This window comes from Eumetopias jubatus, unplaced genomic scaffold (genome assembly GCF_037043125.1).
Source record: "Eumetopias jubatus isolate StellerSeaLion01/CBP00866 unplaced genomic scaffold, mEumJub1_p1.0 scaffold_3, whole genome shotgun sequence".
NCBI lineage: Eukaryota > Metazoa > Chordata > Mammalia > Carnivora > Otariidae > Eumetopias > Eumetopias jubatus.
Window position 1 is genome coordinate 132542807 of NW_028274809.1, and position 26074 is coordinate 132568880.

At 39.0% G+C, this 26074-nt stretch overlaps 1 protein-coding gene across 1 annotated transcript in view; it reads right to left on the minus strand.

The window, feature by feature from the left end:
* MRPS31 (mitochondrial ribosomal protein S31) overlaps positions 1 to 26074 on the minus strand; it is a 37417-nt gene that overhangs the window by 5802 nt on the left and 5541 nt on the right. The window contains exons 3-6 of the mRNA XM_028107563.2: positions 10856 to 11014; positions 9952 to 10089; positions 6811 to 6890; positions 4397 to 4540 (exon numbers count right to left, since the gene is read on the minus strand). Coding sequence (XP_027963364.1) covers positions 4397 to 4540; positions 6811 to 6890; positions 9952 to 10089; positions 10856 to 11014 — 521 coding nt within the window. The remainder of the gene's footprint in view (positions 1 to 4396; positions 4541 to 6810; positions 6891 to 9951; positions 10090 to 10855; positions 11015 to 26074) is intronic.

Genomic DNA, 26074 nt, shown 5'->3' on the forward strand with positions numbered 1-26074 from the left:
CATGCAACAACATGGATAAATCTCCAGCTAATTAATCAGGCTGAGTGAAAAAAAAGTTAATTCCCAAAGCTTACACACTGTATGATTCTATTTGTATATATTTCTTGAAATGAAAAAATTATAGAAATGGTGACTGAATTTAGTGATTGCCAGGGATTCGGGACTAAGAAGGGGAAGCAGTGGAAAGCAAGCAGGTGTGGTCATAAAAGGGCTCTAAGGGGACTCTTTGAGGTGATGGAACTGTGTATCTTGGCTGTGGTGGTGGTCATGTGAGTCTACACATGTGATAAACTTGCACAGAACTAAATACGTATGTATAAAGGAGTACTTGTAAAGTTGGTGACATCTGAACATGTTTGAAGAATTGTATCAATGCCAATTGCCTGGTTGTAATATTGTACTATGGTTTTGGAGGAAGCAACTATTGGGAGAAAATGGGTAGAAGCGGGAGAAAATGGGTAGAAGCTATCCAGGGTATTCATTCCCTCTTCAAAGGCGAGTGAATCTACAATTATCTCAAAATAAAAGGCTTAAATGCTTTCTACTCACACTTGGAGTTAGTTTACTGAAAGAGATTTTTTTTAAATTGGACATTTAAAGATCTATACATTATTTTTATTAAAACTAAAGTAAATAAAATCAAGGTGGTGGACAAATGGCCACGTATCATATCACTCCTATGCTTCTAGACATGCCCCTTCACAATGTGATTTTGTCATTCTTCCCATAAATGGAGTCTGTTTCTCAAACCCTCAAATTCAGGGTTGGCCAAGTGACCTGCTTTGGTCAATGGGATATTACTCAGAACAGTGCAAACAAAGGCTTGAAAAGTACTTACACATCAATCCTTGCTCTTCCTTGCCATTAGGAACTCTACTACAGTCATGTGAGGAAGCCCAAGCTAGTTTGTGAGATGATGAGTGATATATAACCCAGTTACCTCCATCTCCCCTGACAAGAGTCAGCACCCACAACCAGACATGTGAGACAAGCCACTCTAGAGGGAACCACCCTCAGCTAAGCTGCCAAAACTAACCAGAAAACCCATAAATTCAGGAGCAGTTATAACTTAGTTGTTGTCTTACTAAGTTTTGGGGGTAGCATGTTATGCATCAAAAACTGATACATTTCAAAACTTATTGCACTTACACTTTTTTGGTGGCATATATATGGCTAAAGAATATTCAAGAGCCAAGACTCTGTTAACTGGGTAGTGGTAAAAACATGATTAAATTTAAAGTCAAAGCTAAAATAAAAATATTTTATCAATCCAATATATAATAACTACTGTAAAATCTAAGTGGGAATAATGCCACTTAACTGCTCTTATAAATCTCTATGCCGGCAAAGCAAAACAGAAGGGACAAACCAGTTCTTAAAAAAACAAAACAAAACAAAAAAAACTGGAAAAAAGCTACCTCAAATTGGAAAATAATTTACATGTTTTATGTGTTAAAACAACAAACTGTAATTTTTTATATAAATGAAAAACATAACACTGGAAAGTAAAGTTGTCAACAGAGGACACGTCATTTTGTCATTTTCAGTATTACGTTCAGACACTGGCATGGCTCACCCCTAAAAATAAAACACCTTTCCCCAAAAGCATCAAAGTAAATCTTCATGAAGCTAACTATTAGAGAGAGCATGACATTTTATTAATCTTAAAATTTAAAAATAAGAAATATAGAAGAATATTATTGAACTGTTAAGGTTCCAAATTCTAATGCTAGTCTCTTAAAGTATTCTGAAGTTCCTAAGTGTATATTGAGGAGAGTGATCAAAGTGAGAAAGTTTCCACAGTTCCTTTCCTGTTTTTCATTCAGATAACAATTGCCTCAAGGAGCTGGAAATGAGATACCTCCCTTTCCCACCCCGAAGCATCAATAATATGTACAGTGTATATGGAAACTTGTCACATTTATCTCCCTAACCTGACCAAAAGACATTGTTTTTTTTCCCTTTTGTAAAAATTAAACTTTCTCAAAACCCAGGTCAAATTTAAGATAAATTTCTTTGGAGTTTGGACATTCAAGATTTTGATGAACTGTTTTATTGTTGACGACAATGTACACTAACCCTTACTTTTTGGTTACCCTATTTGGTGGTTCCTAGAAAATACATATCTTCACTAATAGTTTAAGATTTAAGATCCTTGCAGCATAGTAAAACCCTCTCATAATATTGTTGTTGTAGGAACAGGGATGATGACGGTTGATGATGCTTTACTTGTATAACCTCACTTGTTTTTCAGAAGAATCCCATAAAATAAATCCTATATTCATCCCCATCATTTCGTAGACAGGGGAAGTGAGGCTTAGTGAGATTAAGCATACAACTCATTCAAAACTTGAACCCCTAGCCACTGTTTCTCCTAAATAAAGTCACATGTTGGGGCACCTGGGTAGTTCAGTTGGTTAAGCATCTGCCTTCAGCTCAGGTCATAATCCCGGAATTCTGGGATCAAGCCCAGCATCAGGCTCCCTGCTCAGCAGGGAGTCTGCTTCTCCCTCTGCCCCTCACCCAACTCATCATGCTCTCTCTCTCAAATAAATAATCTTAAAAAAAAAAAACAACAAAGTCACATGTTATTCTACTTCAATATTGGGTTTTAGAACCATGTTTTTAATTATGAGGACTTAGAACACTCAAGTTTCATCAAATAAGGAAATCTTCCCTTAATATTCTGTATTACACTGTATTCTGTTAACTTTTTCTCCTTTTAAAATTCTGTCTTCATATAAAGGGAAATGAAACAGCATTTATTTACATGTATTATATGCCAAGAACTGTGCTGAGCAACTCAAATAACTTTGTCTTAGTTCTTACATTCTTCCAATGAGGTATCTTTAATTTTATAGATGAGGAAACTCATCTGGTTTTTTAACTTCTAGAGGTTAGTTTCCTCAAAGGCAAATGGCTAATCACCAAGAGAACTGGATCTGTACTCTGGTTTGCACAACTGAAAAATCCTTGGGCTTTTTTTCCACCTTTCTCTGATACCTACTAGAGTATGGAAAGCATAATACTTTGAGAAATATACATGTTATGTAACAGATAAAACAACACAGCATCCTTTATTACTGCATATACTGTACAAAAACACAAAATATTCAGATTTTATTAAAGGAATTATCAGTTTCCAAAGTTTTCCTATACAAAGTAATACTATATGAAGATATAAGACAAAATATTTCTGATATTTAAGCTTCCATTCCACGTATTAATCCAAACAAATGAAAGATTATAAAAAAATAAAATGTTACAGTGACATCATAATACTACAAAGGTTAAAATGTGGACTACATTTTCCTAAGACTTACTGAGGTGTTTACAATTCCTAGCTAACTGTACCATAAAAGTAAGTGAATCTAATTGAAAATACACCTAAAATGTTTAGCTAATGATAACATTTAAAAAAGCATAAAAATAAATAGCATAGTAATACTGTTTTCCTTTTGAGTGAGGAAGAAGTAACATCTCCAGAATAATCTTCAGGAAAGTAGATAATAGCATCTAATAGTTCGAAGAACCTAGGTATGCAGCCGGAGGTCCAAAAAATTTTGAAGGGCTTCTAACATTTTTGCTTTGAATAGCTTTCAACTCCAAGAACCTTTCATCTCATTAATGCAATAGTTTTATGAGTAAAAGATAACCAGCATAAAACTTTCAGAGTTGTAATGTTCTCCAAAACTGAAATATAATCTCATACCCAGGATTTAATATATAAGAAGATTTTCCAGCTAATCTGCTTAGCAATTAGTAAACTCTCATTTGCAGTCAACACTTTCATGTCACATAGAAATTCATGATGCATTTCTGCCGTATAACTTTACTTCCTTTTAAAATTTTTATTATTTTTAAGTAGACTCCATGCCCAGCACAGAGCCCAACACGGGCCTGAACTCATGACCATGAGGTCAAGACCTGAGCTGAGATCGAGTTGGACACTTAGGGTTGCCTACGTGGCTCAGTTGGTTAAGTGTCTGCCTTTGGCTCAGGTCATGATCTCAGGGTCCTGGAATCGAGCCCCATGGCAGGCTCCCTGTTCAGCAGGGAATCTGCTTCTCCCTCTCCCTCTGCCCCTCCCCTCACACTCATGTTCTCTCTTAAATAAAAGTAAAATCTTAAAAAAAAAAAAAAAAAGAGTTGGACACTTAACCAACAGAGCCCCCCAGGCGCCCCTAATTTTACTTCACTTTCCTTATCAAAAACCCAGAATTAAATGAAATCCTAACTTTAAAAAAAAAAACAAAACACCGTCAAATTTCTCTTCAGACACCACCAAGATATTTATACCAAGTTTTGAAATTCATGTAAATATCTAGACTCTATGAACACCTGCCAGATTTGATCTCCACACTGACTTTTATAAACCTCTGAAATTAAGACTTACCTGCCTCATTGTTAATTGGAAACTCCCACAGTTTGCCCTCGCTCGTCCACTGGATCATCTCTGCAAAGCCATTCTGAAGGGACTGCTCATTTACTGTGGCTAACTGCTTAGCAAATTCCACTTCCCAAAGTGAAGGTGCTGTCTCTATGATAAAAACATTTCAAGTAATCACAAGTCAATGTATGTATCTTTATTTTTAAAAATTTTATCAACTCCAAATTGTTAATACATTTCCGGCCCTGAGGCTTATAAATAAACAGTATATAATGAAAGGTCACTGTCTGGGAGCTAAAACTAAAGGAAGGCGACATAAAAAGCCCACCACAATTACTGCCCGCCTTGGCTTTTGTTTTACTACACAGCTAGGCAAGCAACAAGTCTCACTGCCCCCTCTACTGGAAAGCAAAAAGGAATGTGTGTTTTGTTTAAAAACGTTTTCATGAATGTGAATATTTATTTTATTGTTTTCTTTAAGATTTTATTTATTTGAGAGAGAACACGAGAGAGAGCATGAAGGGGGAGGGGGAAGAGAGAGAGAGAACGAGCATGCACGCAAGTGGGGGGAGGGGCAGAGGGAGAAGCAGACTCCCCACTGAGCAGGGAGCCCATTGTGGGGCTCGATCCCAGGACTCCAAGAACACAACCCGAGCGGAAGGCAGACGTTCAACCGACTAAGCCACCCAGGTACCCCGTGAATATTTTTTTTAAAGATTTATTTATTTGAGAGAGAGAGAGAGAGAGAGAGCGCGCACAAGCAAAGAAAGGGGGGAGGGAGAGAATCTTAAGCAGACTCCCCCCCAACCCCCAGCACAGAGCCCGCCAACACAGGGCTGGATCTCATGACCCTGAGAACATGACCTGAGCCAAAATCAAGAGTCAGACACTTAACCAACTGAGCCACCCAGATGCTGGGTAAATTTTTATAAATCTGTGTATTATTTTCCTTATTAGAGTATAATCACTTTATATTTTTTATAAAACTTCAGTGCTTCATTGCCAGCTAATTCCAGTTTTAAGGAAGAGGGTTTCTGATTTAAAAGAGCAAGCTGGCTCCTTCAAGAATCCAAGTGCCTCCGCTGGCTGTTCAGTAGGTGGACAATGGCAGCTGCCCTGACAATAAATGCCCTTTTTGAGGCAAGTTTAACAGCTGCCACATCAACAGGGGAGAGGTGACCCATTCCCCATGACTGCACGTTTTAGTTTGCTTTTTTTCATCTGTGTGTGTGCGCGCGCGCACATTTTGTAATTCCTTTTTTTTTTTTTAAGGTAATCTTGACAACCAACGTGGGGCTTGAACCCAATGACCCCGAGATCCAAAGTTACATGCTCTGAGGACTGAGCCAGCCAGGTGCCCCTTGTATTTCCTGTCCATTATGTAGGACAGAGAGCAGTTTTTAAGTAAGAGAAGGCGAGCTGTTCTCTTAGCTTCCCCTTTAGTTTAAATGAACAAACACTGATTGAATTAACTCCTTTCCTCTATGGACAGATATTTCATAGTTCAATTTGTTCAAAAAAAGCATTTATGATTTAAGATAACTAATTCCTATGATCTGTCAGCCACTGGCTAGGTGCTGCTGGGTATACAAATTTCAGGGAAACCCAGGCCCTAGTATCTAGGAGTTTACTGAATAGTGTGGGAAAATCAGATATTTATATAAGTAACTGATAGATTAAATGAGCCACTGGAGGCTGGCTTCGGAACTTAAATATCAATTATAAATTTATTTTTATCAAGTCTAAAAAGCTAACTTACAATCTTTGGAAATTAAAGTCACTTGTAAGCTGAAGCCCATTCGTATTGAGTTTCCTCGTTTAAGTTATCAGTAAACGATACTTAATGTCAAGCAAGAGGACATGCTCGTATCTTTTAATTAGATTTAAAATGGTGAATATGAAAGATCTGACCTCTTACCCAAAGATGAAAGGGGTAAGTACAGGGAACAAGGACGGTGTGTTAAAAAAAAAATTAAAAAAACCCTACAAGTCTGCTAAATGTATTTCCTGAATGCTCTTCTTCCTAGCTCCTAAACAAACACAAAATCACTTCATTAAGTTACTTCTACAAATGCTATCTCCTCTCCTAGATAGCAAGCTGCCTTAGGGCAGAATCTTTTGTAATAGCACAGTTTCAAATGGAGTGTGATGTTAATGTTCTAACCCAAATCAGTAGCCAACTGATAGCTCTGGATTCAGGAAGATGGTAGTATTTACCTCCCACTGTCTCCCAGAATGAAACATTTCAAGGGAGGAATCTGACCAAGACTAGCAATGGTAACAACTACACTCATAAGCAGGGTCCAAGTCAGTGACAGGATGGATTATTAAAACACCTGACATTGTGCAATCAAAACATTAAGGACCTTTTTTGAAAGAAGGAGTGTTTCTACATCTCAGAAATAGTGTTTGTAACAAACCTGTTTCAGGTGCCTCTTCAGTAACTGCCTTAAGGTCAAAAATATTAAGTCTTTTCCCTTTGAGCATATTTTTCCTAAGACTGAAAAAGAAAAAACAATTTAATTTAATATTTTTATACATGGTGAACAAAAAATTATTTGAGAAAACAACTTTATATTAAATATTCAATGTAGAAATTAAAAATAATTCCACTGACCCACACCAGACATTTTAACTAAATTGCCACATTGTTAGAACTGATAACTAAAACTGGAACAAATGCACTTGTATTTTTGCATCATGATACAATAAAGCAGTTTAAGTAGTTTAATTTCCAAAATATTTAATTGAAAAGATTAGTTTAATTTGCCATAATTTTATGTGATCCATTTCATATTAAGGTTTTAGAAACCTCAACATTAGAAAGCTATTAAAATATGCTAAATTAAAAGTTGTTAAAGTCAACAGCTGTCTTAGTTCAAGGGCAGAAAACACTGCATGTTTAATTACAAATTATAATTATAAAAGATGGCACAGATAAATCAAAACATTCCCACTTAAAAAGCAATCATTCTGTAATTTTAACATAATGATTAACTTTCTTTACATAACATTTTAAATTAACCATTGAAATTAGTCAGATAGTTAATAGGTAACTTTTCCTTGTATATTTAAATCAACTGTTTTATGCATCAATTCACATTCATACTTGAATAAATTTACTGGCAGATTAAAAACCAGTTCAAAACTGGAGAGTGAGTTTTAAAATAATTTTGAATTCTTGGGCAGTCTGGGCGCCTCAGCTGATTAAGGGTCTGCCTTTGGCTCAGGTTATGATCCTGGGGTCCTGGGATCAAGCCCCACATCGGGCTCCCTGCTCAGTGAGGAGCCTGTTTCTCTCTCTCTCTCAAATAAATAAATAAAATCTTTAAAAAAAATTCTTTTCTGAATCAAATTACTTTTTTCCTATGAAATTACATTAACTGAAAAAATTCAAATACCATATTAAAATTAGATAAAGTAATCTCAAATCACTTAAGTTTTCCTTTAGCAGGTCCCTAAGTATTCTTAAACAAAGGTATTTATGCTCCCCAACTATTCTCAGTGCTTTTGCATCCTTCTCCCCATCTGCAGTCCCTAACTGTGCATCAGGTTAACAGGATGATGGATTAAGGTAACTCACAGTAAAGAGGGAATGATTTGGTAAAGTATGGAATTTTAGAAGGTACTAAAGAGGAAGGGAAGGGAACAGACATTTGCTGTGCATCTACTATATACAGTTGGCACATTCCTTTCCTATTTCTCAAGAAAGCCATTTAAGTTAGGCTTCAATTTCAGCATTTTATAGATGAGGAAATAGACCAACGAGGCTATAAAAGTTGCCCCAGTCCCAGAATTAGTCAGTGGCATAATGCCAAGATTCTGAGGCAGGCCAGAATGACTCCCAAGCCATGACTCCTCTCTGTCTCTTACTGATGGGATCAGCCCAGGGTATACCTGTGGTGATCAGTCTAGGCCTGGATTGTCTCAGGCTGCCCCATGACAGAGCAGGGTGAACAACTTGGTATCTCACCACTGCTTCCCCTTACTCTAGAGTCCTTCAGTCAGCTTTTTCACACAATCATTATATGCACAGAAACGACTGTCCTACTTTTTTTAGCTTCTCCCTTGCCACTTTCTAATTTCTAAGAGTTTGTTTTGTTTTGGTTTTTTGTGAGTGAAGCAATAGAAGTTTATTAAGTGAAGATAGAGAAAAAGGTCTCAAGAGTGAGAGGGGTCCCAACAGGGTTGCCCTAACAATTTTTTTTGACACGTGTGCGGGGGTGGGGCGGTGGCTGCAGGAGAAGGAGCAGAGGGAGAGAGAGAGAGAGAATCCTAAGCAGGCTCCATCTCCCAACCCTGAGATCATGACCTGAGCCGAAATCAAAAGTCAGACACTTAACCAAATGAGCCACCCAGGCGCCCCGCCACCTTCTAATTTTCAAGGACAGCTAATATCATTAAGAATCAAACTATGATATAGCATTCTGCTGTAGTCAAATGGAATCATTTCAAAGAAGACTGATTCAAATAAGACTAAAATTAAATATTCTTTTTTTTAAAGTAAGCTCTACCCCCAACACGGGGCTTGAACTCACAACCCCCAGATCGAGTTGCATGTTCTACTGACTGACCCAAGCCAGGCGCCCCTGAAATTAAATATTCTTGAGGAATCTTACGTAAAACTCCAAGTACACATTCTATTTTATTCAATAGTATGTCATAGGTACAAAATCACTTTAAATTAGTAATTCAAAGAATCTCCCTAAGTCACTGTAACTTCTTGAACTTCCTTTGTTAACTGTTGACTATCTTTTACAATTTTCCTGTACAAATTAGTAGTTTAACTTCTGAAAGGAGCTAACTCAAGTTGCTGGGATTCTACTTAAAAGAAAATCCAAAGAATACATAACACATCAAAAATACTCCAACTCTAAGTACCCCCTTCTATGAAGATCGTTAGTTTTTGTTAGAGCATACTAAATATCTGGTTCCCCCTCCCCAACTATCACTTCATGGGCTTGAAGGAGAGAAAACAGAAACTTTCTGTAAACTTTCTGTAAATATAGATAGCTTTTTGTTATAAAATAACTACATAAGGCATGGCTTAACATCTTTAAGTCTGCAAATTACCAAATTCAAATTGCCACAAATAATCTACCACCTTAAGGTATTATAATGGATCTTCCTTTCTTTCTTTTTTTGATGGTGGATTATTTCTCTAAGGTATGAATAATGATAATTATATAGACAGATATAAAGATTATATAAATATACATTGTTATGTACATATCAGAATGAAAAATAATGCTTTTCACAAAATGTTCATTTGTTCAGAATTCAATAAGCTCCACTTACCCTAAATCAGGAGACCTCTATTCATCATTCATCATGGATAAATGGGAGGCAGGGCCCAATTTGATTAATGGTATAGAAAAGCATAAGACTGCTAAACCCAGAACACTTTTTCCTCTATAGGAAATGGTACATGGAGAGAAGACAGATATAAATGCATCTATAATGCTCAAATACCTATCAGCAATAACATGCACAGAATAAAGTAAATCTACAGAGAAACAAACAAAACCAGCAAAACCAAACAAACTGCAAAGCCTGAGTACCTTTTCTTAAGATCATCAGTCTCCTGTCCCAGGTAATTGTCAGTTCCTTCATCAAACTGAATCTGATGCACTGGTCTTGTGCTAACTCTAGCTGTGGCAGATTTGGCAACTTTCATATCTGATATTATGTTACTGACACTGAAATAAGAAAAAGGTCAAGTGTATTAGAAACTCTAGCTACAGGACAGTAATAAACTTTCTTACCCATGAAATTCATATCGTTTAATTCATATTTCACCTCCATGTACTAGAACAGCATAAAGCATTATGTTTAAATGAAAGATGATATGTCACATGTTAACATTCAACATTCACATGCCACAGACCACTAAGATTTATGTTTCCTTTTGAAACATAACTTTTGAAGGTGTTCTTCAGAAATGCTCATTTAAAACATAAAAGTGTCACTTATAAAAAAACTGTCACTTATGAAAAAGTATCAAACATTTGAGGTTGTATATCAACCTCAAACCTGGCATAAAGCAATGAGATGAGAGGCTGAGTGAGAAGGTGTCAGCTAAAACATAAGAGCAAAAGTGAAGGAAACAGACCTGAAGATGATCATATTGTACATAAGACCAGCAAATTATTTAAGAGGAAATAATTAATCTTCTCAGAGAAACTTATTCTGTTACTTGTTTTTAGTAACATTACTGAATTTACTGTTTGTTTTTCAGGGACAAGAAATCATGTAACTTTGCAAAAGACAATTTTAACCATTCCATTGATCTTTTAAAAACTGCAATCTTACTTAAGACGTGAATCTTAAAAAAAAAATTATTAATATTCCACTTATAATATTTAATATATAAATTGATACATTGTGTACATTACTCACCAGTCACATGAAAACAGCCTATTTTGAAAAACCAGCATTACCGACAGAATTATTTGATTCACTAACCTAATTTTAGCTCTTTCTCCATCTTTCTGTGCATTTGAGACTTCCTCATGCTGCTGGAGCTGCCTAAGCAGCTCTGACTTGGTTGTCTGCTTATCAAAAGGGAGAAAATCTGCAACAGCAGATGCAGCTGCTACCAACTCAGGACTCAGGGACTTGGTTCTAACAAAGAAAATGGAAAACAAGTAAGAAAAAAAAAGGCATTACTTATTATGCCATTAGTTTAATGGGAAGTAAAATGATTCTTTTTCAGAGAAAACTTTTTTGTCATTCAAAAAAAAATCCATTTCTGACAAAATCAATTATTTTTAAATATTAGGCATTTTTTTTAAGTAGGCACCATGCCCAACATGGAGCCCAAAGTGGGGCTCAAACTCACGACCCTGAGACCTGAGCCAAGATAAAGAGTTGCATGCTCAACCCAACCCATTGAGCCACCCAGATGCCTTAGGTACTGGTTTTATACAAACTTTAAAATGTTAAAAGTTGAAGTTAATGGATACTTGTTGAAGCATAATACTAACTCAGAACAATATACTAAAGTAGAGGGGTAAGGAGAAGAAAAAAAAGAGTGGCGGTTATAATTTACTGGATTTTTTAATTAGATGCCAATTTATTTCAGAAACTATATACACTGCAAGCAAATATTAAAGTAGCTAAATGTATTCACATATCATGATAAATTTGTATGATGGAAAGTACTCAGCTCACGCCAATAACATGAATGAAACAATGAAAAGCTGGAAAAAAAAAAAAAGAGTATGCTCTATATAATTCCATTTATACCAACTTCTAGAACAGGCAAAATTAACCTAGGGTGAAAAAACCCCTAATAGTGGTTGCCTCAGGAAAACGCTACTGACGGGAAAATGGAAATGAGAAATGCTCTGTCTTGATAAGCATGTGGGCTACATGGGCATGTCGATTTGCCAAAATCCTACAGCTAAAATGTGTATGCTTCAAAGTATGTAAATTTTACCTGGGAAAAACAAAGAACCATAAATCATCATCATGATCTAGTAGGAGATGGAAAGTAGGTGAAGATATAGACAACACAAGAATGGCAAACATGTTGATTACTGAAACTGTGTGACAGGTACAAAGGGGTTCATTACATGATTGGAGCATGCATGTGTGAGTCGGGGAGGGGCAGAGGGGAAGAGAGAATGAGCTTGCCATGGGGCTCCTCACAACCCTTAGATCATGACCTGAGCCAGAATCAGGAGTGGGGTGCTGGGGTGCCTGGGTGGCTCAGTCGTTAAGTGTCTGCCTTCGGCTCAGGTCATGATCCCAGGGTCCAGGGATCGAGCCCCACATAAGGCTCCCTGCTCCACGGAAAGCCTGCTTCTCCCTCTCCCACTCCCCCTGCTTGTGTTCCCTTCCCCTCTCGCTCTGTCAAATAAATAAATAAAATCTTAAAAAAAAAAAAAAAAGGCATGCGCTAAACCAACTGAGGTAGCCCGGTGATGCTTAGGCTATTGAGATATGTCATCAAATTGCCAAAAATTGCCAAAAATTATGGTAATTTCTATGTCCCCTTAATAGTGTCCTTCCCCTTATTAGAATTTCTTTTCTGAAATTGTATATGTCATACAGTTCATTTTAAATAAATTTAGGAAGTACAGAATGGTATAAAGTATGTTTTCCTGAAATAGTCTAAGTTATAGGATAGAATAGGTTGTTGTAAAAGATATTTTAACAAGTTCTCATCACCTTTTTAAAATCTATGCAGAAAGATCTTGGTATGTAAAGATTATCTTATTTCAATGATAGAAACTTCCTGACAATTTTATTAACTAGAACATTTCAGATTATAAAGCCAGAAGCTATGAATATAAAGAACACCATTGTGACAAAATGCATGGTTCTAGAAAATGAATACTCATTTATATTTTGTATACTCTGATCAAATACGTATATGAAAATTTGAAAACAAACCTCTCAAGTAGTTTAGGAAAGTGATTTGGGATAAAGTTCAGACCTTATTCATAGGTAACAGTTTTGAAAGTAGCTCATTTCTTTTTAACTATAATATTCCCTCTTTTATTCTGTTTTTCTTCCTTGGCAGTCTGATTTTAGAGCTCTCATATCTTAAAGTCCTTAAATCTTTATCCAACAACATCGGGCATTTGGGAATTTTGATTTGAGTATTAGACAACGGATCATTATGTAGAAAGTCTAATATAGTAAAACATTAACTTGGATCCCACTCACTGAGACAGCAATTCTTAGTGAGTTAATATGTAAATAATGTAGACAATTTCTTTTTATGTCTGGCACATTTTCCCATTAACTTACCCTAATTTACTGAGGAGTAGCTTTTTTTTTAAGCTTTTTCTTTTTTTTTTTAATATTTTATTTATTTATTTGACAGAGAGAGACATAGTGAGAGAGGGAACACAAGCAGGGGGAGTGGGAGAGGGAGAAGCAGGCTTCCCGCAGAGCAGGGAGCCCGATGCGGGGCTCAATCCCAGGACCCTGGGATCATGACCTGAGCCAAAGGCAGATGCTTAACGACTGAGCCACCCAGGCGCCCCTTTAAGCTTTTTCTTAAGGAAAATTTAAAACATAAAATCATGTAATGAACCCCTTTGTACCTGTCACACAGTTTCAGTAATCAACATGTTTGCCATTCTTGTGTTGTCTATATCTTCACCTACTTTCCATCTCCTACTAGATCATGATGATGATTTATGGTTCTTTGTTTTTCCCAGGTAAAATTTACATACTTTGAAGCATACACATTTTAGCTGTAGGATTTTGGCAAATCGACATGCCCATGTAGCCCACATGCTTATCAAGACAGAGCATTTCTCATTTCCATCTTAAAGCCCAAAATATATGCAAATCCTTTGACCTAGCAATTCCACTTCCAGGAATTATTTGTCTAAAGAAAATAAGAAGATACACATACATGGAATTTGAGGGATACTACATACTCCAAATTCAAGGCCTAGGCCTGAATTTGCAAATCATCTCTCAGATATCTGCGTAGCTTTATATATAACTTTATTTCAGGCCTTTTTTTTTTTTTTTTTGAGAGAGCGAGCAAATGGGGGCCGGAAGGAGAGGCAGAGGGAGAAGGAACGAGAAAAATCTCAAGCAGGCTCCATGCTCAGTGCAGAGCCTGACGCAGGGCTCAATCTTACCACCCCAAGATCATGACCTGAGCTGAAATCAAGAGCCAGACGCCCAGCCGACTGAGCCACTCAGGCACCCCTTTATTTCAGGTCTTTGTTCAATCATTAGTCTTCCACAATCTCTTTTAAAAAAACAGCATCTCTCCAGCCTATCTTATTTTTCTTCATCTTTCATCACCTGACATATTAATGTGTCTATGTGGTGTGAATATATATACTCTCTCCCACCCCGACTCCCTCACCATTACGTAAGGAGTAGAGACTTTTTTTTGAGACTTTTGTTTACTGTTCTACCTCCATCTCATTGGACACTGCCTGAGATATAATGACAATCTAAAGTTGCTGAATGCAGGAAGTTAACCATAGCATTATTTTATACTAATGAAAAACTAGAAATAATCTAAATTTCAACTCATAGATTCATTAATTAATAAGTAACGGAAACCTTATTGGATGATCAGAGCAAGTAGTTGCTTAGTTAAGTTAAAGTAGGAGCTAGAAATTTTGGTTATTGCTATGCTCACCAGGGGTCTTGTCAGGTTCCACAATACATTCAGACTCATGAGACTACCACAAACGTGCTTGGCCCAGTCTATTCAGAAAGATAAAGGACAGAACCACAATAGGTTGGCAGGGCAGGCTCAGGTGTCCCTCTTGGTGGCAATCCTTGCAGCACTCATATGGATGACACCTCACACGCCATCCAAAAGTTAGGACAGGAGACCCATATCATGCAGGTGCAGGAGCTGCTTCGCTTAGTGCCCCACAGGAACTTGTTATCTCGTGTAACAAGGCCACAGAGTTCCCAGGGTCCCCACAACGGACACGCAGTTACAAGAGCAACTGCACTTAAGGAAGCCCTAAGTATATATGGTGAACCATAAGGTACCGATAGTTCTCCCAATCCAAATGCAATCAATCAGGGGTCAATTTCATCATGGTACTGTTCCCTTTAGTACAACAGACATCAAGAGTTACCAGGTTAACGGGTGTGGCGGATTATATTTTTAGAAAACAGAGACAACAATATTTCTGGTCCCACAAACTCTTCCAAAACCTTGCCACATCCCCATCGAGAGAGGGAATCCATGTTCCCTCCCCTTGAAACCAGGGGAAACTCTCACTGCCTCGATGAACACAATGATAGAGATGACGCACTGTGACTTGTGAGCCTAGGTCATATAAGATGACCTTGTTTAGCTCTTCTTGAGATGTCTGTCTGTGGAACTCAGCTAGCAGGTTATGGAGAGGCCTTGGTTCAGTGTTCTGGCAAAGAGCCCCAAATATAGTCTCAGCCAATAGCCAGCAGCAGCTGTTGGAATGTAGGTGAGGAAACCTTCGCCTTGCGCTGGCCCTCACTAGTGCTAAGTGGGGCAGACATGGCTACCTCTACCACGTTCTGCCCAAGCTTTGGGATGGTTTGTTAACGCAGCAACACGTAACTGGGGCAGATTTTGGTGTCTGGAAGTTGGGTGCTACTGTAACGAAAAACCTAAAATGTACGGGAAAGGTTTGGGTATTAGGCAGTGGGTGGAAATGGGAAAGACCTTGAGGCAAGTATTCATGAGAGACTAGGGCCTCAAAGAGACTTAGAGCTTGAGGGCCCTCAAAGCCGCTATGAGGGAGAACTTTAGGAAAATCGTTACTGGAAGCTGCGAGAAAGGGGACTTCTGTTTAGCAACACTGTTGCTTGTAGTAATGTGGAAAATAGGAAATACACCCAGTGAATTGGGTGAGCCAGTCTAAGGAGACTTCCAGTGTAGAAGGTGCCTCCTGGCTTCTTAGTTGCCGATGATAAAATGTAAGACAGAGATAAGAAAGAACTGTACCATATAAAGGAACCAAGACTTGCTGGAGTCAAAATAAAACATTTCTCCTTCTCAGCCCCTCCAGGCAGCAAATGATGCTAAAATTTAAAAATGGCTTCTGATATGATATCAGTGATATGTGGAATTTAAAACAAGGCAGAGGATCATAGGGGAAGAGAGGAAAAAATGAAACAAGACGAAACCAGAGAAGAAGACAAACTATAAGAGAGTCTTAATCATAGGAAACAAACTGAGGGCTGCCGGAGGGGAGGGGGGTAGAGGGATGGGGTGCCTGGGTGGGGGGCATTGGGGAGGGTATGTGTTGTAATGAGCACTGGGTATTATATTAACACTTATGAATCATAGACCTATACCCCTGAAACAAATAATACATTATATGTTAATTAATTGAATTTAAATAAAATTAAAGAAAAAGAAATGGCTTCTGAACATAGATCAAATTCAGTGCAGTGTCAGGAAAAAATGATTTAATGATAAAGCAAAAGGTATCACTACAAAACCCTTTGTTAAAACCTTAGATTTATTTTTTTTCAAAGATTTTATTTTTAAGTAATCTCTACACCCAACCTGGTGCTTGAATTCACAACCCCAAGATCAAGAATTGCATGCTCAGGGGCTCTAGCGGGACGGTCCCAGGAGAGGCTGAGGAAGGAGGAAGGCTGGAGGGCAGCCTTCAGATAGATGGACCAACATGTGCCAACTACTGTCCTAGGTGCTGGAAAACCTTGGGCCCTGTTATTATACCACTCAAGAAGTACTTAATTGGAGATTGGAGCAAGATGGCGGAGGAGTAGGAGACCTAGATTTCGTCTGGTCTCAGGAATTCAGCTGAATAGGGATCAAACCATTCTGAACACCTACGAACTCAACAGGAGATCGAACAGGAGAGTAGCAACAACTCTCTGAACAGAGAAGCGACCACTTACTGGAAGGTAGGGCGTGCGGAGAAGTGAATCCGAGGCGATATTCGGGAGGATAGACGGCGGGGGAGGGGCCTCCGCCGGCCGCTTCTGGCAAGTGATAGAGCCGCGGAGCACAAAATCGGACCTTTTAGAAGTTGGCTCGGCGGAAGGACGTCGCTGCAGTGGCTAAGCGGGGGGTGGAATCCTCCCGGGACAGTGTGGTCTCAGGACCCTTGGGGTCACAGAGAGACCGGGGGTGCCTGAGTGCGCCAGAGCTCCCAGGTATCAGAGCAGGGAACCTGGCTGCAGATACGGAGCAGAGTCGCGGGCTCTCAGCTCGGGGTTGCCATAAACTGTGATCTGCGGCCCAGTCGGGGCACGGCTCCGCCAGCAGGAACCCAACAAGCGGCAGATCCGGGAGACTCCCCTTCCTTCCCGGGGAGGAGCGGTGCGGGAACGCACTGCAGGGATCTGCTGGGTTTGGAGACTCCGCGCGGGGTCGGGTGCCAGAGACAGCAACGCTCGATCACAGGCCGGGTGAGCACGGAGTGCGGCCGGAGACCGGGGACACGGAAGTGACTGCTTTTCTCTGGGGGCACACTGAGGAGCGGGGCCCCGAGTTCTCAGCTCCTCCGAGTGGAGATTGGGAGGCCACCATTTCTGCCCTGGTCCTCCAAAGCTGTACCGAGAGCTTGCAGGGAACAAAAGCTCCTGAGAGCAAACCGGAGCAGCTTCCTTAGCCCGGACCGACAAGGGCGGGGCAATTCCGCCTCCGGCAAAGCCATTTGGAAACCACAGCAACAGGCCCCTCCCCCAGAAGATCAACACAAACAGCCAGCGAGCCAAGACCAAGTTGATCGATCAAGGAGAATAGGAGAACTCCAGCGCTAGGGGAATACTGCACATAGATTCATGGCCTTTTTTTTTTTTTTTTACCATGATTCATTATTTCATCAAAGTTAATTTTTGTTGACTGTTTTTTTTATTTTTCTTTTTCCCTTTTTCAACCAACATCTTATAAATCCCTTTTTTAAAAAAAAAAATTTTTTTTATTTTTCATTTTTAGAGTCATATTTTATCCCTTCATAGTAGTTACTCTTTATTTTTGGCATATATATATATAAGTTGTTCTCTCTTTAAAATTTTGAGGTACAGTTTCTTCTAACAGATCAAAATATACCCTAAATCACTAGTGTATGGCTTTGTTCTAGTCTCCTGCCTGATCACATTCTCTCCCTTTTTTTTTTTTCTTAAATCTTCTTTCTTTTTTCAAACAACTTATCTTACCAAGTCCTTTTATAAAATCTTTTATAATTTTCATCTTTACAGTCATCTTCCATCCCTTCATTGTATCAATCCTTATTTTGTACATATATGTCTTTCTTCCTTTAAAATTTTAGGAGGCACTTTTTTCTAACAGACCAAAATACGCCCAAAATCTAGTGTGTGGCACTGATCTATGCACTAGCCTGATCATATTTGATCATATTCTGCCTTTTTTGTATTGTTTTGTTTTTGTTCTTATCTTTTTTTTTTTCTTTATCTCTTTCTTTTTTCTTTCTTTCCCTTTCTTTTCCCCTGGTTTCAGGTCTTTTCTGATTTGTATACAGTATATTTGCTGGGGACGTTGTAAACCTGTTAGCATTTTGTTCTCTCATTCATCTATTCTCCTCTGGACAAAATGACAAGACGAAAGAAATCACCTCAGCAAAAAGAACAAGAGGTAGTACCGTCAGCCAGGGACCTACTCAATACGGACATTAGTACGATGTCGGACCTAGAGTTCAGAATCATGACTTTAAAGATACTAGCTGGGCTTGAAAAAAGCGTGGAAGTTATTAGAGAAACCCTTTCTGGAGAAATAAAAGAACTAAAATCTAACCAAATCGAAATCAAAAAGGCTATTGATGAGGCGCAATCAAAAATGGGGGCACTAAATGCTAGGATAAATGAGGCAGAAGAGAGAATCAGCGATATAGAAGACCAAATGATGGAAAATAAAGAGGCTGAGAAAAAGAGAGAGAAACAACTACAGGATCACGAGGGCAGAATTCGAGAGATAAGTGATATGATAAGACGAAACAACATTAGAATAATTGGGATCCCAGAAGAAGAAGAAGAGAGAGAGAGGGGCAGAAGGTATATTGGAGCAAATTATAGCAGAGAACTTCCCTAATGTGAGGAAGGAAACAGGCATTAAAATCCAGGAGGCACAGAGAACCCCTCTCAAAATCAATAATAATAGGTCAACACCCCGACATCTAGCAGTCAAACTTACGAGTCTCAGAGACAAAGAGAAAATCCTGAAAGCAGCTCGGGAGAAGAGATATGTAACCTACAATGGTAGAAACATTAGATTGGCAACAGACCTATCCACAGAGACCTGGCAGGCCAGAAAGGACTGGCAAGATATCTTCAGAGCACTAAACGAGAAAAATATGCAGCCAAGAATACTATATCCAGCTAGGCTATCACTGAAAATAGAAGGAGAGATAAAAAGCTTCCAGAACAAACAAAAACTAAAGGAATTTGCAAACACGAAACCAGCCCTCCAAGAAATATTGAGAGGGGTCCTCTAAGCAAAGAGAGAACCTAAAAGCAGCAAAGAGCAGAAACGAACACAGACAACAGACAGTTAACAGTCACCTTACAGGTAATACAATGGCACTAAATTCATACCTTTCAATAGTTACCCTGAATGTAAATGGGCTCAATGCCCCAATCAAAAGACACAGGCTATCAGATTGGATTAAAAAACAAGACCCATCAATATGCTGTCTGCAAGAGACTCATTTTAGACCCAAAGACACCCCCAGATTGAAAGTGAGGGGGTGGAAAACCATTTACCATGCTAATGGACACCAAAAGAAAGCTGGGGTGGCAATCCTTATATCAGACAAACTAGATTTTAAAACAAAGACTGTAATAAGAGATGAGGAAGGACACTATATCCTACTTAAAGGGTCTATCCAACAAGAAGATCTAACAATTGTAAATATCTATGCCCCGAACATGGGAGCAGCCAATTATATAAGGCAATTAATAACAAAAGCAAAGAAACACATTGACAACAATACAATAATAGTGGGGGACTTTAACACCCCTCTGACTGAAATGGACAGATCATCTAAGCAAAAGATCAACAAGGAAATAAACACTTTAAATGACACACTGCACCAAATGGACTTCACAGACATATTCAGAACATTCCATCCCAAAGCAAAGGAATACACATTCTTCTCTACTGCCCACGGAACATTCTCCAGAATTGATCACATCCTAGGTCACAAATCAGGTCTCAATCGGTACCAAAAGATTGGGATCATTCCCTGCATATTTTCAGACCACAATGCTTTGAAACTAGAACTCAACCACAAGAGGAAAGTCGGAAAGAACTCAAATACATGGAGGCTAAAGAGCATCCTACTAAAGAATGAATGGGTCAACCAAGAAATTAAAGAAGAATTAAAAAAATTCATGGAAACCAATGAAAATGAAAACACAACTGTTCAAAATCTTTGGGATACAGCAAAGACAGTCCTGAGAGGAAAGTATATAGCAATACAAGCCTTTCTCAAGAAACAAGAAAGGTCTCAAATACACAACCTAACCCTACACCAAAAGGAGCTGGAGAAAGAACAGCAAATAAAGCCTAAACCCAGCAGGAGAAGAGAAATCATAAAGATCAGAGCAGAAATCAATGAACTAGAAACCAAAAGAACAGTAGAACAGATCAACGAAACTAGGAGCTGGTTCTTTGAAAGAATTAACAAGATTGATAAACCCCTGGCCAGACTGATCAAAAAGAAAAGAGAAATGACCCAAATCAACAAAATCATGAATGAAAGAGGAGAGATCACAACCAACACCAAAGAAATACAAACAATTATAAGAACATATTATGAGCAACTCTATGCCAGCAAATTAGATAACCTGGAAGAAATGGGTGCATTCCTAGAGATGTATCAACTACCAAAATTGAACCAGGAAGAAATAGAAAACCTGAACAGACCTATAACCACTAAGGAAATTGAAACAGTCATCAAAAATCTCCCAAGAAACAAAAGCCCAGGGCCAGATGGCTTCCCAGGGGAATTCTATCAGACATTTCAAGAAGAATTAATACCTATTCTCCTGAAACTGTTCCAAAAAATAGAAATGGAAGGGAAACTTCCAAACTCATTTTATGAGGCCAGCATTACCTTGATCCCAAAACCAGACAAAGACCCCATCAAAAAAGAGAATTACAGACCAATATCCTTGATGAACATGGATGCAAAAATTCTCACCAAAATACTAGCCAATAGGATCCAACAGTACATTAAAAGGATTATTCACCACGACCAAGTGGGATTTATCCCTGGGCTGCAAGGCTGGTTCAACATCCGCAAATCAATCAACGTGATACAATACATTAACAAAAGAAAGAACAAGAATCATATGATCCTCTCAATAGATGCAGAAAAAGCATTTGACAAAGTACAGCATCCTTTCTTGATCAAAACTCTTCAGAGTATAGGGATAGAGGGTACATACCTCAATATCATAAAAGCCATCTAGGAAAAACCTACAGCGAATATCATTCTCAATGGGGAAAGGCTGAGAGCTTTTCCCCTAAGGTCAGGAACGCGGCAGGGATGTCCACTCTCACCACTGCTATTCAACATAGTATTAGAAGTCCTAGCCACAGCAATTAGACAGCAAAAAGAAATCAAAGGCATCCAAATCGGCAAAGAGGAAGTCAAACTCTCACTCTTTGCAGATGATATGATACTGTATGTGGAAAACCCAAAAGACTCCACCCCAAAACTGCTAGAACTCATACAGGAATTCAGTAAAGTAGCAGGATATAAAATCAATGCACAGAAATCAGTGGCATTCCTATACACCAACAACAAGACAGAAGAGAGACAAATCAAGGAGTCGATCCCATTTACAATTGCACCCAAAACCATAAGATACCTAGGAATAAATCTAACCAAAGAGGCAAAGGATCTGTACTCAGAAAACTATAAAATACTCATGAAAGAAATTGAAGAAGACACAAAGAAATGGAAAAACGTTCCATGCTCATGGATTGGGAGAATCAACATTGTGAAGATGTCAATGCTACCTAGAGCAATCTACACATTCAATGCAATCCCCATCAAAATACCATCCACTTTTTTCAAAGAATTGGAACAAATAATCCTAAAATTTGTATGGAACCAGAAGAGACCCAGAATAGCCAGAGGAATACTGAAAAAGAAAAGCAAAGCTGGCGGCATCACAATTCCGGACTTCCAGCTCTATTACAAAGCTGTCATCATCAAGACAGTATGGTACTGGCACAAAAACAGACACATCGATCAATGGAACAGAATCGAGAGCCCAGAAATGGACCCTCAACTCTATGGTCAACTTATCTTTGACAAAGCAGGAAAGAATGTCCAATGGAAGAAAAACAGTCTCTTCAACAAATGGTGTTGGGAAAATTGGACAGCCACATGCAGAAGAATGAAACTGGACCATTTCCTTACACCACACACAAAAATAGACTCCAAATGGTTGAAAGACCTAAACGTGAGACAGGAGTCCATCAAAATCCTAAAGGAGAACACAGGTAGCAACCTTTTCGACCTTAGCCGCAGCAACTTCTTCCTAGAAACATCGCCAAAGGCACGGGAAGCCAGGGCAAAAATGAACTATTGGGATTTCATCAAGATAAAAAGCTTTTGCACAGCAAAAGAAACAGTCCACAAAACCAAAAGACAACCAACAGAATGGGAGAAAATATTTGCAAATGACATATCAGATAAAGGGCTAGTATCCAAAATCTATAAAGAACTTATCAAACTCAACACCCAAAGAACAAATAATCCAATCAAGAAATGGGCAGAAGACATGAACAGACATTTCTCCAAAGAAGACATCCAAATGGCCAACAGGCACATGAAAAAGTGCTTAACATCGCTCGGCATCAGGGAAATCCAAATCAAAACCTCAATGAGATACCACCTCACACCCGTCAGAATGGCTAAAATTAACAAGTCAGGGAACGACAGATGTTGGCGGGGATGTGGAGAAAGGGGAACCCTCCTACACTGTTGGTGGGAATGCAAGCTGGTGCAACCCCTCTGGAAAACAGTATGGAGGTTCCTCAAACAGTTGAAATTAGAGCTACCGTTCGATCCAGCAATTGCACTACTGGGTATTTACCACAAAGATACAAATGTAGGGACCCGAAGGGATACGTGTACCCCAATGTTTATAGCAGCAATGTCCACCATAGCCAAACTGTGGAAAGAGCCAAGATGCCCATCGACAGATGAATGGATAAAGAAGATGTGGTATATATACACAATGGAATATTATGCAGCCATCAAAAGGAATGAGATCTTGCCATTTGCAACGACGTGGATGGAACTGGAGGGTGTTATGCTGAGTGAAATAAGTCAATCAGAGAAAGACATGTATCACATGACCTCACTGATATGAGGAATTCTTTATCTCAGGAAAGAAACTGAGTGTTACTGGAGTGGTTGGGGGTGGGAGGGATGGGGTGGCTGGGTGATAGACATTGGGGAGGGTATGTGCTACGGTGAGCGCTGTGAATTGTGCAAGACTGTTGAATCACAGTTCTGTACTTCTGAAACAAATAACGCAACATATTTTAAGAAAAAAGAAAAAGAAGAAGATAACAGGAGAGGAAGAAAAGGGGAGTATGTCAGAGGGGGAGACGAACCATGAGAGATGATGGACTCTGAAAAACAAACTGAGGGTTCTAGAGGGGAGGGGGGTAGGGGGATGGGTTAGCCTGGTGATGGGTATTGAGGAGGGCACGTTCTGCATGGAGCACTGGGTGTTATGAACAAACAATGAATCATGGAACACTGCACCAAAAACTAATGATGTAATATATGGTGATTAACATAACAATAAAAAATTAAAAAAAAAAAGAATTGCATGCTCAGGGCACCTGGGTGGCTCAGACAGTTAAGCATCTGCCTTTGACTCAGATCATGATCCCAGGGTCCTGGGATCGAGCCCTGCTTCTCCCTCTCCCTCTGCTGCTCCCCCTGCTTGTGCTCTCTCACTATCAAATAAACAATAAAATCTTAAAAAAAAAAAAAAGAATTGCATGCTCTAGCAACTGAGCCAGTCAGGCACCCCAAGATCTTAGATTTAAAATGGTGCCTCAGAGTGCCTATAAACAGACAACAGGAATTCTAAGAAACTTATGGGTGTGGTCCAACAGCCTTGCACTGGGAGCTCAAAGTAGAATAGGACTTAGGTTCCCAAACAATGCCCTAAGGCACCCTGGACCACCACAGGGAAATACAGCCATTTGTCAGTGACTGTGTAAACCACTAAGTCAAGGTGGTTCCCAGTTTTAATGTTAGACTACTCCATTTCTTTTGATGACATCATGTCTTTGTGAAGATGGTTCTCTGTCAGTTGCTATGATAAAAGGACCCCCCAAAATCAGTATGAAAAAGGAAAGTATCCAATGTTATCCAATATGATTCCCAGGCTACATCATAAAAACAATACAAATTCCTTCTGGCTCACCTTCTCTTGGGACACTTGCCTTTGGAACCCAGACACCATGCAGTGAGAAAGCCCAGGCCACACAGTTCTGTACTAAGGTCTTAGCTAACAGGCAGCTTCAGCTGTCAGAGCTATGAATGAGCAAACCTTCCGAGTGAGGACAGCATTGAGCAGAGATTAGCCTTCTCCACTGTGTTCTGTTCAAACTGCTTGACCCACAGAACCCATGAGCATAAAAAATAGTTGTTTTATGCCACTAAATTTTGGGATAATTGCTATGCAGCCACCCTAACTATATCAATGGCTGCTCAATATTTATACAAATAAAAAACTAAAATCAGGTCATACGTGGAGCCATGACAGTCATCATGAATCAAAGATGATTAACCCAAATCTGTGCATCTAGGATCCCTTAAAAAAAGAGGGTGGAGAACAAAATCATTAAAACATACATTTAAAAACTTGTTTTAATTAAGTAAACTCTATGCCCAATGTGGGGTTCAAATTCATGACCCCAAGATCAAGCGTTGCATGCTCTACTGACTGAGCCAGCCAAGTGCCCCTAAAAGATATTTTTAAAAAAGATTTGTTTTTTAAAGATTTTTATTAATTTATTTGACAGAGAGAGAGCCAGTGAGAGAGGGAACACAAGCAGGGGGAGTGGGAGAGAGAGAAGCAGGTTTCCCACTGGGCAGGGATTTATTTATTTATTTTAGAGAGAGAGAGAGAAAGCACAGAGAAGAAAGCAGAGGGAGAGGAACAAGAAGACTCCATGCTGAGCATAGAGCCCAGCGCGGGGCTCAGTCTCACGACCTCCTAGATCATGACCCCAGCCCAAACCAAGAGTCCGATGTTCAACCAACTGTGCCACCTAGGAGTCCCTAAAAGATAAAATTTTTTTTTTTTAAGATTTTATTTCTTTCTTTGACAGAGAGACACAGCGAAAGAGGGAACACAAGCAGGGGGAGTGGGAGAGGGAGAAGCAGGCCTCCTGCAGAGCAGGAAGCCCAACGCGGGGCTCGATCCCAGGACCCTGGGATCATGACCTGAGCTGAAGGCAGACACTCAACCATCTGAGTCACCCAGGCGCCCCAAAACATAAATTTTTTAAAACAAATGTATCTCTTGGGGCGCCTGGGTGACTCAGTCATTGAGCCTTCAGCTCAGGTCATGGTCCCAGGTCCTGGGATAGAGACCCACATCAGGCTCCCCGCTCGGCGGGAAGCCTGCTTCTCCCTCTCCCACTCCCCCCGCTCTCACTGTCTCTCTCTCTGTCAAAGAAATAAATAAAATCTTCAAAAAAAAAAAAAACTTTCTTTAAAATAAATAAATAAATAAATAAAACAAATGTATCTCATTCACCAATCTTTTGATGCAGGACCAAAACCCTTCTTTGAATAGAAATTCCAGCATGTATCTTTTATATATACACTGCACTCATAGTACATCCTCCAAGAGTTCCAATTTTGGTTTCTTTAAAGTGGAAACTCAGATCAAGAATTTAAAAATGTTTACAAAGCATTCTGAGTGCAGAATTTTCTTACATTTTTCTGCTTGTCTCATTCATACCTAATTGGAAAAGAATTTTAAAAGTTTCCTTTTCTGAGTCTTTGCAAAGCATTCAATTCATTTTAACCATTTCTATAATAGATAATTAAATTATATAATTATAATAAAAACCACAGTTGGTCACAAACAGGTCTGGAAGCTTAAAAAAAACCTCTTGACAAATATATACATATATGTATATGTGTGTGTGTGTCTGTATCATCTAATTCTATATACTTTTATATTTTTGTTTTATTTTGTTTCTATAAAGGA